Consider the following 12,803-nt stretch of genomic DNA (forward strand, 5'->3'; position numbering starts at 1 on the left):
GTCAATCTGCTATGGGTTTTGAGACCTTCCCAACTCTTCTTTCGGGTGCATTTCCATAAGGACTTCCTCTCCTCAAATTTTAACAGGGTACCCCTGGTCTTTGTACCAACCCTTCTGCCTCCACGCCTCAAGTTTCCTGGTTTCCCAAAACCTCTCATCATTACTGTTCTGAGACTGTAGGGGGCCTATTTCTATGGTGTTTATAACGGGACCCCTCCTCTTATTTCTGGTACCTGACTCAGCAGTCACTAATTGTTTACCAGGTTTACCTGTACCTTTGGACACCACATCATCATGTACCATTAACACATTACTTGGTTCATCATTGAAACACATATTCAAACCAACATTACACCTCTCAATGTTGCACATGTCACCAATGCCTTTTTTTCCAGGATTTGCTAGGGCAGAGTCTGCAGAGGGCACACATACCGGTGGGCTGCCATCACCCACGTGAACCTCACAGGACGTCACCTCCCCTGGGTTCAGCAACTCTGCAGGCAGCTGTCCTACCACTTGACCTGTTCTGATGCCATCTGTATTTTTGTCCACCTGAGCAGGCAAGCTCTCGTCTGATCCACATACAATTTTTACTGCACTCCTTATCCGTTCCCCTGTCTCGGGGACCTTATTAGGTTTGTCACCTAAACCAAACCTTGGACTGGGGACCCCAGTCTCTTTAACCACCTTCGTTTGAGCCCCGGTCAGAATGTCTGTTGCTTTCGGGTCCACACTTGGCCCTTCCATCTCATGTGGTTTTTCCACTGGTGCAGTATAAGCGCCCTTCACCAACAACTGACCAGCACCACCCTGGACCATAGCAGCAGAAATGCTTCCCATCTGGCTGTTGGGAGGCGAAACAACAGACATTTTAGGCTTATTTTCCATTTCTCCAAAGTCTCTCTCAAACATTATTTCTTCTGGATGTAATCCAGCAGCATACGCAGTGTCAACTTTTAACAAAAGTAACAAATTCAGGAATAAACCATTCCTGTCCTGTTCTTCTTTGTTCTGTACAGCCTGCCATTCAGTGCTCCACCTAGTGGTACTCCGCAGTACCAGACCGTCAGACTGTGGAGGAGACACACTAGTATAGATTGGCTGTACATCCCAAAGTTCAAGCATCTCTTTTAATGCTTTGGTTATAAATCAGGCCCTTGACTCCAGACCTAAGTCCTTCCTGGGGACTTTCATGACACTGGGGATGCAGAGAGACTCACTTGCTGAGATTGGAAAAGTTGCAACGGTTAACGGAACCTCCTCCTAGCTGGAGGTAAACACAACCTGCTGCTCCACCAGAGCGCTGCCAGGTGCTGGACTCATACCCAACTTCTCAGGCTCAGCATCAGTGAACTGCTCCAGAACATTACCAGTGACAACGTCACTTTGACACTCCATGTCAACCTCAGTTTTATGGGTCACGGACCATGTCTCTACTGTGCGCTCGTCCTTATTTGGTTCATCCTGCTCACGAGGGTTAACCTCTGCATCAGCCACCGCGCCCTCCGGTACAAGCTGTTCTGCAGTCCCTCCTGCTGGCACAGCAGAAACTTTGTCCACCTTATCTTTGTGCATAAAAGCCTGATTTATCAGGGAGATAAGATTTTTACCCCAACTATCCCAATCTATTGTATGTGCACTCCCTTCAGCGGTACTCCTCAGCACCGATCCATCTGCCCAAGGAGACACATAAGAACAGACTGGCTTAGCTGCAGACTCATTACACCAGTCATTGTAAATCATGTCAGATTGTGGTAACACAGGTTTTAACACAGCAGGTTGCAATACACCATATTCACCACCTTGCTCGGCTGGCGCTTCATAAACCTCACACACCTTTGCATTTTTCACAGGTTGTGTTAACTCACCCTTTACCTGCACATTTTTAGTACTAGCAGCTTGCACTAACACATTAGCATTACACGGTACAGTTCCACACTGTCCCACCATAGTGACATCGCAGTTGTCCAGGGCAACCTCCGACTCCGAAACATGAAGTTCCCTGGAGATTTCTGGGGACAACTGTGCTGTCTTACCACCAGTTGCTACAGGCAACGGTCCATTTGTGATAACTTTTGCTCTGAAAGAACCTGGGGTTTTCCCAACAGCAGCAAACTTTTCATTAACAGTAACACTTTTTAGCTTTTGCAGGCTGTCCTAGCCCACTGCCAACTTGAGACTGACAGTCATTAGACACAACACTTTTAGTCATCAACACAGGTTCTGTTTGGACTTTAACCCCTACATTCCCACTGGGTGGGGAAAAGTCATTCTCAAGCGCACATTCAGTGGCCCCACTAACTTAGGGTGACCAGACGTCCCCGGTTTCCGGGGACAGTCCCCGGATTGAGGACACTGTCCCCGGACCACGTCTGTCCCCGGATCTGTCCCCGGATTCAGGGGGGTGCCTATACTTTTTGCTGACAGCCTAGCCCTAGCAGGACATGCAGCAATGTCAATATCCATCCAGTGTGGTTTGGATTGGTGGGCAAGCCGGGAGTGTAGGGCCGCAATGACACAGAGTGAGTGGAGCTGTCAAACCCAAGCTCTGATGTCGGGGATCTGCGGGGCCGATAGGTGGAGCTCTGTCCCCTCTGTCAGACAGCCCATGCATAAACAAATAGCTGGCGGTTTATGCATTGGTGGGCGGGGAGGAAGGTGGCAGGGGGCAGGACCAATTGGAACTATTGTATATGTACCAACAGCGGTGTATAATTCAGGTTTATTATACACCGCTGTGGGTACACATACACAATTGGTTCCACCACCTGCCACCTTCCTCCCCGCCCACCAAAGCATAAACACCAGCTATTTGTCTATGCACGGGCTGTCTGACAAAGAGGGCGTAGCTCCGCATATTGGCCCCGCCCATCCTGACATCAGAGGTTGGACTTGACAGCTCCATTCATTCTCACTACTCAGGCAGTCTTGGGGCCCAAATCGGAAACCCTGGGGGTGTGTCTTGGCTGTCCATGATCAACATCTCTGTCCAGCATCTTTCCCTGGGGAGCTCTGACCTCCCCCTACAGAGCAGCACATATAGAGAGACCAGCTGTACCCACCAATCACTGCACCTGGGGCATAACAAATCCTGAAGAGAGAAGGAGGAGCAGTGCAGTCACCAAGCAGAGACACAACCTCTGAAGATAGCAAGTTTACTGACTCTTCTATCAAAACTCCATCTCAACTATCTGCTGCTGCACTGGCCTTTTCTTCCCCCTGCAAAGTCCTCACAATCTCCGGAGCACACACAGATTGCATGCTGCATACCTTGGCATCCCCTTCCCCTCAGACACTGTAAGTAAGACTACTCAGCTACCTACAACTTCTTTCTGTTAACTAATGATGTACCAGAAAAGTCTTTACACAAAATCATGGCTGCACTTATGGCACCTCTCACCTCTTGCCTTGCCCAGGCTTGCAGCCTTGCAGCCTTGCCCAGTGTATTTGCAGCCTTGTGTCATTGCAGCCTTGCCCAGGCAGGCTGATTATTTAAAATTGGCGCCAATCTCTGCTGATTGCGAGAGGAGAGGAGCGAGCACTCCTCTCACAATCCCGCCCAGTTACGCCCCTATGATGGACATAACACAGGAACAATGGCAGAAATGGGCATGACTGTGAGCGGAGCCGAGAGGAGCCGAGCCTAGCCGTGTACACTCGGCTATGTGTATATCGGCGGCACTCGCTCCTCTCCCCTCAGCGGAGCGGAGATCGGCGGGGACTGGCATATAACATGCACCCACCCAAAAAGTGTAATTGGTGTCTTTGCAGTTTAACTAATTCCTGGACCTTACACTCTGTACAACGCACTCCCGAACCGTGCACTTTGTATGTAATGCATGCCTGAACCTTGCACTTTGTAAGTAGCATCCTCCTGAGCCCTGCACTCTGTACGTAGCATCCTCCTGAGCCCTGCACCCTGTGCGTAGCATCCCCTGAAGCCTGCACGTAGCATCCTCCTGAGCCCTGCACCCTGCACGTAGCATCCTCCTGAGCCCTGCACCCTGCACGTAGTATCCTCCTGAGCCCTGCACGTAGCATCCTCCTGAGCCCTGCACTCTGCATGCAGCATCCCCCTGAAGCCTGCACGTAGCATCCTCCTGAGCCCTGCACCCGGCACATAGCATCCTCCTGCACCCTGCATGTAGCATCCTCCTGCACGTAGCTTCCTCCTGCACCCAGCACGTACCACCAGCATACAGGGGGCACACTGACCACCAATATGCAGGGCCAGTGGTTACCAGTATACAGAGTACAAAGTAAAACCACTGCCATGCAACAAAAAAAAATCTCAAAAACAATAAGAGAATCTTGTTAGCTGGTTCCCTCATCTAACGCAAATCAATAAAAAGCAAAAAATGCAGCGTTGCCCTACACGTCATCTATAAAATTGTACAAATGGACTTATAGGGGCAATGGTAACAACTATAAATGAAGATCCAGTACAAATCAACCAATGTATTGCAATATGAATATAATAATGATGGTCTTACCCCCTCTGCAAAAATATTTTGAGAAATTGCAGAGCTGCAATGTGCAAATCGTGGTGAAACCCCCTATATATTAACATAATAAAATGTACAATTGATGTACATATTTTACATTTTATTACTGTGAATATATATATATATATATATATATATATATATATATAGGGGTTTTCACCATGATTTGCACATTGCAGCTCTGCAATATTTCTTACCTTTTGCAGAGATGGTGACACCATCACTACTACACTACACTGCTTGATTTGCATCTCTGTTATTATTGTATGTAGGGGGTTTCACAATTATTTGCACATTGAATCTCTGCAATTTCTGAAAATATTTTTGCAGAGGGGGTGACACCATCACTACTATATTGCAATACATTGGTTGTTTTGCACTGGATATTATTTTATAGGTTTTACCATTGCACTTAAAAGTCCATTTGTAGAATTGTATAAAGGAAGAGTAGAGTTGTGCTGCATTTTTTGGCTTTTTATTGGTATACAGAGGCCAGGATATACTGATCACCATTGTACACCATGAAGAAACCTCCACTTTCTGACCGTGGCAACTTGCTGGTCACACCCACTTTTGGCCACGCCCACAGGTAGCGCACCACACTAGCACCCTCACTTTTACCTCAAGCTCCGCTATAGCACCCCCAAAAAAATTGTCTGGAGCTTCCCCTGCCCGGATTGGATTTGAATTTAGCTGCCCCATCCCTCCCCTCCCAAAAAATTCTGTGAAAAATAACATATATATCATTTTTACAATCATTCCATACTCACATACCACATACACTGCATATATCATTTAGGAAAATATGGTTATAAAATATTTTACCATTTGCCAATTAAAAAAATGTCCCCGGATTTCATTTTAAAAATCTGGTCACCTTACACTAACTGGGATCACTCTGACATCATGGACAGTCTCGTAACCAGTCCTTTTATACATGAAATCAGCAGTTCCAGCCATCATTTCATTAAAGACAGTCTTACCCACCGCAGTAGTTGGGGTCACCATCTTCATTTGGGTACATCTTATGAACCAATCCTCTGCTGCACTTTTACTGGCCAACTCCCCCTGGTGGCCACCGATGAAACTACAGCAGGTATCTCCCACTGTTTAGCACCCCCTGCAGGCACAACAGGAAACTCCTCCTTGTTGCTAGGGGTAACTGCAAACATATTTGCACAGGAATCTGGGCCTGCAGACAAAACCTCTCTCAGCAACTTTATCTCCAGCCATATTCCATAACCTAGGGCAAGAAAACATGCCATGCCCCAGCTGGCCACACCCCAGGCATGGTACTGGATGATTTTTTTCCAAAGCGCTTCTCTCCTGGTGATTCCCAGCTGGCTGGAACGCACAGGCCTCTTTGTGGGGACGCTGAGCAAAATCTCCACTGCAGCTCCTCCTTTCTGGCACCACATTCACTCTCGTTGCCATGGGAGACCGCACTCTCCCAGTAGAACTTTGCTGGCTCTCTCCAACATGCTGTATCAGCTCCTGCTTAAGCCACTTGCCACGATCCTTATTAGACATAGCCCATGGTACACAGACAGCAGGACTGGCTTCCTCTGCGTTGCTATGGGCAACCACTCTTTGTCTCAGCCTTTGATCAGCCTCTCTTCTGGCACATAACACAGGCTTCCCTCCGCTGGACCCTATCTCAAGCTGTGTCACTTTCACACTTTTCGCAACAGCTGCTGGTTTAACTGCAGCAGCGTTGCCAGGGGCAACAACACCCATCTCCCAGGTATGGGCATCCGCAGCTCTCTCTTTGTATAGAAGGTTGGCTTGCCTTCCACTTTAGCTTGGTCCATTTCTGCCAGGTGCCGCTTGCACCAATCCACTGCAGATTCAATCGCTGGTGGACTCTCCATACCAGCAGTCACCTATGCACTCATTGCACCAGTGTTGCTAGGGACAACCCCAACCCTTTTTCTCCTTGATAGACTCTGATCAGGCATGTATGGGGTTGGTTCGGGCGGTAACAACCCCTCCAGCCACAGAGCTCTGTCTCTCATTTCTGCAAACCTTGTTTCTTTTAGGAGCTATGATCGCCCCATACTTAGTGACTCCAGAACAACTTTGCATAGTCCTGGAAAAATTAAGCACTGTCTCTTTAAAGCAAGTTGCTTTTCTCAGCTGCACACACACAAATTGTGCTGTCTCATGCACACAAACACAGTTCATAAAACAGATGAACTTACTTTTTTCAGGGATCTCCAATTCTGCCCGCATTCTCCACCACTTGTGACATTGGGGGATGTCTAGCTCAGTGGTAGATGCCTTTTCAGTGAGTGTCACAGCGAACAGGAACTTTCGTTTAAGGGCATGGTAGCCCACTTTTATTAAAAGGAACAAAATAAAGGAACGTTCATACATGCACTTGGATGCCCACACAGGGGTTCTTCTCCCAAAAACAATAACAAACAAAGAAATGCCAAGCCACCTGGCTCTCTTCAGTAGTACTGCCACTTAGGCTTTATGCTTCAGCCCTCTTGGCCATATAACAGGGTTCCTGTACAACTACTGTCCTCTTTTCAGCTTCCTTGCTGCTCAGGCCTTCCACTTCAGGCTCTCATCTGTCTCCTTAGATGCACACAGCTTCAATGCACACAGCGTCTATCTAGAAAGCAGCCCCTCACTGCTCTAATCCTCAAACTTGGGTCTCTGGCTTTCACTAGTGCACACCTGAACTCTCTGGACTCCTGGAGACCTTCTGTCTCTCTGGGTGGAGCCCAGAACCCTAATCCTGACTCCGCTATAAGCCCAGGACCCACGTTATGGAATCTCCGGGCTCCAGGTCCCCAAATGGATTTTACAAACTTTGGAGGAAACTGATAAAACAGATTCCTCCACATTAAATACCCCAGAGCCCCTCAACCTGCCTATTTGAGAACCCTGGGCGACAATTACTAGGACAGGGAACTGTACTGTCACACAGTGTTACAGGGGTGATGACAACCCTTCCCTATGTTATCCAAAAAGCTTAAAAATGTATTTTTTTTTGACTGGAGCTACACTTACAAAATGTACCTGATCCAAATTATTAACAGATTATACTTAAGAATAAACCTACAGTCCCTGTCTTGTTTGGACCGCTTGTATACTGCTGTTCAGAGTATATAGGGCCTGGGGGCCCCATGCCTTTTCTTTTTTTTAATTTGGGTGCGGGGTTCCCCCTTAATATCCATACAAGACCCAAAGGGCCTGGTAATGGGCTGGGGTGGGGGGTACCCATGCCGTTTTTCTCAATTTTCATCCATATTGCTGGGACCCGACATTACATTACAGCCGCAAGCAGTTTTAAATGACTTTTATTCCTTTAGAAATGTCATTTTGTGCAGGGACTGTTCTAAACACGGGAAACGTGCTACTTTACAGGCATACTATAGTCACCCCCCAGGTACGATATTTAAAGGAATATTTCACTTTTATTTTTTCACTTTAAGCATTATTAAAATCACTGCTCCCGTAAAAACTTCCGTTTTTAAAACTTTTTTTGCATTGATACATGTCCCCTGGGGCAGGACCTGGGTCCCCAAAAACTTTTTAGGACAATAACTTGCATATTAGCCTTTAAATATCACACTTTTGATTTTTCATGTTCAGGTCCCATGGACTTTAACGGCGTTCGAATCTTCGCGCAAACTTTCGGTCCATTCACATGTTCTGCCACGAACAGAACTGGGGGGGGTGTTCCGCTCATCCCTACTTTTGGGTTTAGTACTGCTTTAAGATGACCTTAGCAAGTGGTCACCCCAATCTTCTGCAAGCATGGCAGCAATGTATGCCCTTTTTATTCACACCAGATCCTGCAATGTGGGTAGCAGTGTGGTCTATACTTGTCCTTGGGTCTGAGTGTCACTGCAATACAGGTTAAAGGAATACAGATTCTGCTGCTGCTGCTAAACACAATGTTGGTCCTTTTTGTGGTTATAAAGAGGCTGGTAACTTATTATTTCCTGGGGGAGGGGAGTTCAGGTTCTATTGTGTGAAGAGAATATATACTTATGTGGATGGATATTGCTAACAGACCTCTTGACAGACGAGAATTTGATCCTGTATTTGATCCATTATGGTACCCAATCAGCTATTCGAGGAGGTAAGGATTTTTACAACCTATAATTTTAAACATAAATCACATAAAAATGCAATATGTACGGTAATCAGATTACCTAAAAATATTTGAGATTTTATAAATATTTGAATTAGAATTTTGTACAAAATTTCAACCTTAACAATTGAACTATTGAGTATGTTTTAAGTAAATTGCTGGCCTCCTTCTGAAAATACTACAAGAAGCTGCTCAAGGTAAATGGCCCTTACTCCTGTAAATCATTTAGTAAAATATTAATCATGCATTCTAGGTTTTGGGCAACGTCTCTTTTTTTCCTAAACAGAAACCAAGGTCACCCCTGACATGTTTAATGCTAAAAAAAATTTTTCTCAAAGAGTCATTAAAAAGCACTTTTCAGTATTAAATATGTTGAAAAAGAATCACTGCCTGGAGTGTGGTAATTCATTTTCTAAAAATACTAGCTGATTGGATCCTATTCTGAACTGCTAAACGTATTGCTCTATTATTGAACTGTAATTTATTCAGAGACGGAAATATTAATAAAAGTCAAAACTGCATGATTACAAGTTGAAGTATTGAAACAAGAGGGTTAGCATTAAAGCCAGGCAACTAGCATTTTAAGGAAAGCTCAAAAATGGCAGCCTCTGTTTATTTTATGAGAGCTTTAAAAGGGTTTTTGCACTTTAAAGTGTACCATAGTAAACCACCACTGGTGTGTTATTTTCTAAGAAGCCATAGAGCCATCTTTTATCCAGTAAATTTAATAATCGTCAAAGAAATGCAGGCTTGCTTTAAACTAAAGGTAAATAAATACTTTAGACCCGTTCATGTAATATCAAAGATGGCTCTTTTCTCCGTGTAGGCAACAACAGGACCACTGCCCTGTTTGTACGGTTTCTAGAGAAATTTTTTTTTTCTGAATAGACAAACTAAACGAGAACATTTAACATTTTGGATAATGGGTTGCAAACTTTTCGGGGGGGGGGGGGGGGGGCAGAAGGGCATACACAGAGTACACAGGGCATACAAAGCACACCTTGTCCCTCTGCCCCTTCTGCTACTCCCCCTGCTGGTTTTGGCTGATGTTTGGATTGTGTAATGCAGCAGCAGCTACAGATATGTAACATGAACACTCCAGAAACTCAACTGAAAAATATAAGGTAAAATTATTAATACTTTATTAATTATTATTATTAATACCTTTGATCTGCATATAAGAAAAAAAAATGCTTGCATTTTGCCGCTACCAGTCTCAGTTTTCTACCGAACGAGGACCTGAACTCTAGAATGGTCAACCAAGGAGTAAAGGACAAGGCAACCTGTTGTATCTTTGTATATGGGTGAGGAGCTCTGCTTCCTTATGACAGAGCTGCTGACGTCATTAGAAAACTGGTGGGGGAATATTCAAAAAGTAGCAGTAGAGGTTCACAAACCACATGTCAACAGAATGAATGAAACAGATGCATTCAGTGCATATTTCTCTTCAGCAAAGCAGCACAGTATTGACATCTTCATATAGCAGCAATGCTACAATCAGCAACATAGTTGCAACTACTATTTGACTCTCCCACTTCTGCTGAAACTATACCAATCAAACTGCTGCTTGTACTTGTAGTCCCACATCCACACCAGGTACCCTTGATTGGTATACAGGGGTAGCGGGCTGGACATAGTAAGATCAGCAGAATTTACAGCATATCAAAGCAGTTAACAGACCCCCCCCCACCGGTATAAACAATATTTTTCTGGGGGGGGGGGGGGATTCATACTGCCCATGTCAACAATTTTGTCAATAAAAATGTTGTCAATTTTATCAATAAATTTAATTTTTTCCAAACTGCTAGCCTCAGCAGATGCATATTTCCTTTGTGGTGTGTTTTTTGTATGTATAATATGGAAGTGTCTCCCCCACAATTAAGATAAGGCACCACTTGAAATATCACTCCCAATTCATACACATATTGGGTTACTTGCATCTCTATCTATGCGTTTTTCAGCCGGTGTGTTTTTGGAAAGGGTCAGGGGCTTTTTTCCCACAGCCGATTGCATTTTGTGTGTAATAGACTTCAATGGAGCCGTACCAGAAATGCAAGTGTTGCGTTTTTGATGCTTTTTGTTTTTTGTTTTTTTGGTTTTTTTCACTTTAACGCATTATGTATAGCTGGTTACTAAGGAGTGGGCCGCGAAGGTGGCCGTCACGTCCTTAACAACCGATGAGTCATCAGCTGTCAGTGGAGTAATTTTTAAAATGGTGCCCGGCAGGTCAGGAAAGGGAGGGGACAAGCGAGCGCCCCCCCTGACCCATACCAGGCCACATGCCCTCAACATCTGCGGGGTGCTTTGGGGTAAGGGCCTCCTCCCCACAACCCTGGGCTGTGGTTGTGGGGGTCTGCGAGTGGGGGGCTTATCGGAATCTGAAAGCCCCCTTTAACAAGGGGACCCCCAGATCCCAGCCCCCCAATGTAAATGACTATGGGGTACATAGTACTTTGCTCATCCCCTCCCTTTCCTGCCCTGCCGGGCTGCTTACTCAGATAAGGGTCTGGTATGGATTTTGGGGGGGACCCCACGCTATTGTTTAAAACATTTTGGCGTGGGGTTCCCCTCCAAATCTGTACCAGATCCGAAGGGCCTGGTATGGATTGGGGGGGAGCCCACGCCGTTTTTTTCCCCACTTTTTTGCAAGCAATACTTTTTTTTTATATTCAGAGGTCAGCAGGGAACCCCACTGACAGCTGAAGACTCATCGGTTGTTAAGGACACGGCCGCCGGCTTCCCAGCTTGCGCCTTAGCAACCAGCTATATACATCGTGTTTAAAGAGAAAAGCATACAAATGCATGAAAACTGCATGCAGGTTTAAAAATGCAAAAGGTGCCTGAAAACCGCATCAAGCACAGCCCGCATAAATGTGAACCTGGACAGAAAGTGGAACTATAGCATTACTGCTAAAAAATGCTGGAAGGCAAGGTCTTATTGCAGAAGAGACTCTCGTATATTGTTCCTGCAATAACAAAGGTCCTTCTTTGCCAACTCCTCTTCTTCTAAATATGCAATGACCTGCACATGCACAGCTCAGTGTACAATATGAGCATCAGAAAAACAAACAAATACTCCTGCGCATAAGTATAATGGCTAGCCTAATAATGAATAATGGTCCACTCCTCAATGAATAATATTTCCGGTTTTGCTGCCCTCTAGGACCAGGGATATCCTTATTGCAGTAGAAAGATAAAGGAAGAGAGGGCGCACTGGCCTTGTGCATTATCCCAAGTAAATTTCCTTTGCATAAAAAAGATAAATACTATTTACAAGCATGTGGAAATAAATACGCGTATACAGGCTTCCATCCTGTGGCTATACAGTCCTGGGACCAGCACTCTCCAGATCATAGGAGAGTGGCTAACACGTATCTAACATAAACCTTCCTCAGGCTCTAGGGGTTTCAGTCTATGGTTTCCATATCTTTTCAAATTTACCCATGCATCCCCTCCTTACATAGGCTGACTTTTCTCTTATAATCATATTATTAACCACTCTCAACCTGTCTGCATGGGTAGGTGACAAGGGAAACATTCATTTCTGAGTAATTAGTTTACTGGCCTGGTAAAGACATCTTAATGCTGTTATTTGTGTTGATGGGGCTGCTTGATACTGCATATATCCCAGTATAAATAGCTTAGGTTCTATCAAAAAAAGTATTCCAAATACCAAACGTATTGTATCTACTACCTCCTCCCATTATCTGTGTAGTTTGGGACACCTCCAAAGCATATGAATACAATCTCCAAATAAATACCCACACTTGGGGCATGATGCATCTGCCCGTCTCCCAAACAAAAATAATTTCCTTGGTGTATTATAAAAATCTGTGTCAACTTTTCTGCCGGGGATAAAGATATTAACTGATTTTAGAATTCTATCCCACTGATCATTCAGGTCCAGTTTCTTTTCCAGTGCTTCTAAATGTATGTTGGTATACATTGCTAATTTTGTCAGTGATCCTGTAGAGACATAGATAAGCATGTCATTTACTAGATAATTTATTGCTAAATAATACATTTTGTCTGTGCTCTCAAAGTTATTTTACTAGACTTCACATAGTTTTTGACATCATTTAGCAAGCCTCAGGCTTAAAGCCCAACTACAGACTCAGCTCCCCAGTCTAAGTTATGATTTTTATATATACATAAATAAATATATACATACCTTTGCCAGAGGTCTT

At 44.8% G+C, this 12,803-nt stretch overlaps 1 protein-coding gene across 2 annotated transcripts in view; it reads left to right on the plus strand.

Moving 5' to 3' along the window:
• Window positions 1-8,491: 8,491 nt before the first annotated feature.
• Window positions 8,492-12,803, plus strand: part of CCR10 (C-C motif chemokine receptor 10) — a 360,549-nt gene continuing 356,237 nt past the window's right edge. The window contains exon 1 of one of the 2 annotated variants that reach the window (XM_073608281.1): window positions 8,492-8,604. In XM_073608281.1, coding sequence (XP_073464382.1) covers window positions 8,578-8,604 — 27 coding nt within the window. In that variant the 5' untranslated portion in view covers window positions 8,492-8,577. The remainder of the gene's footprint in view (window positions 8,605-12,803) is intronic. The other variant, XR_012236921.1, reaches the window with a different exon arrangement.

The sequence above is a fragment of the Aquarana catesbeiana genome, linkage group LG12 (genome assembly GCF_042186555.1).
Source record: "Aquarana catesbeiana isolate 2022-GZ linkage group LG12, ASM4218655v1, whole genome shotgun sequence".
NCBI lineage: Eukaryota > Metazoa > Chordata > Amphibia > Anura > Ranidae > Aquarana > Aquarana catesbeiana.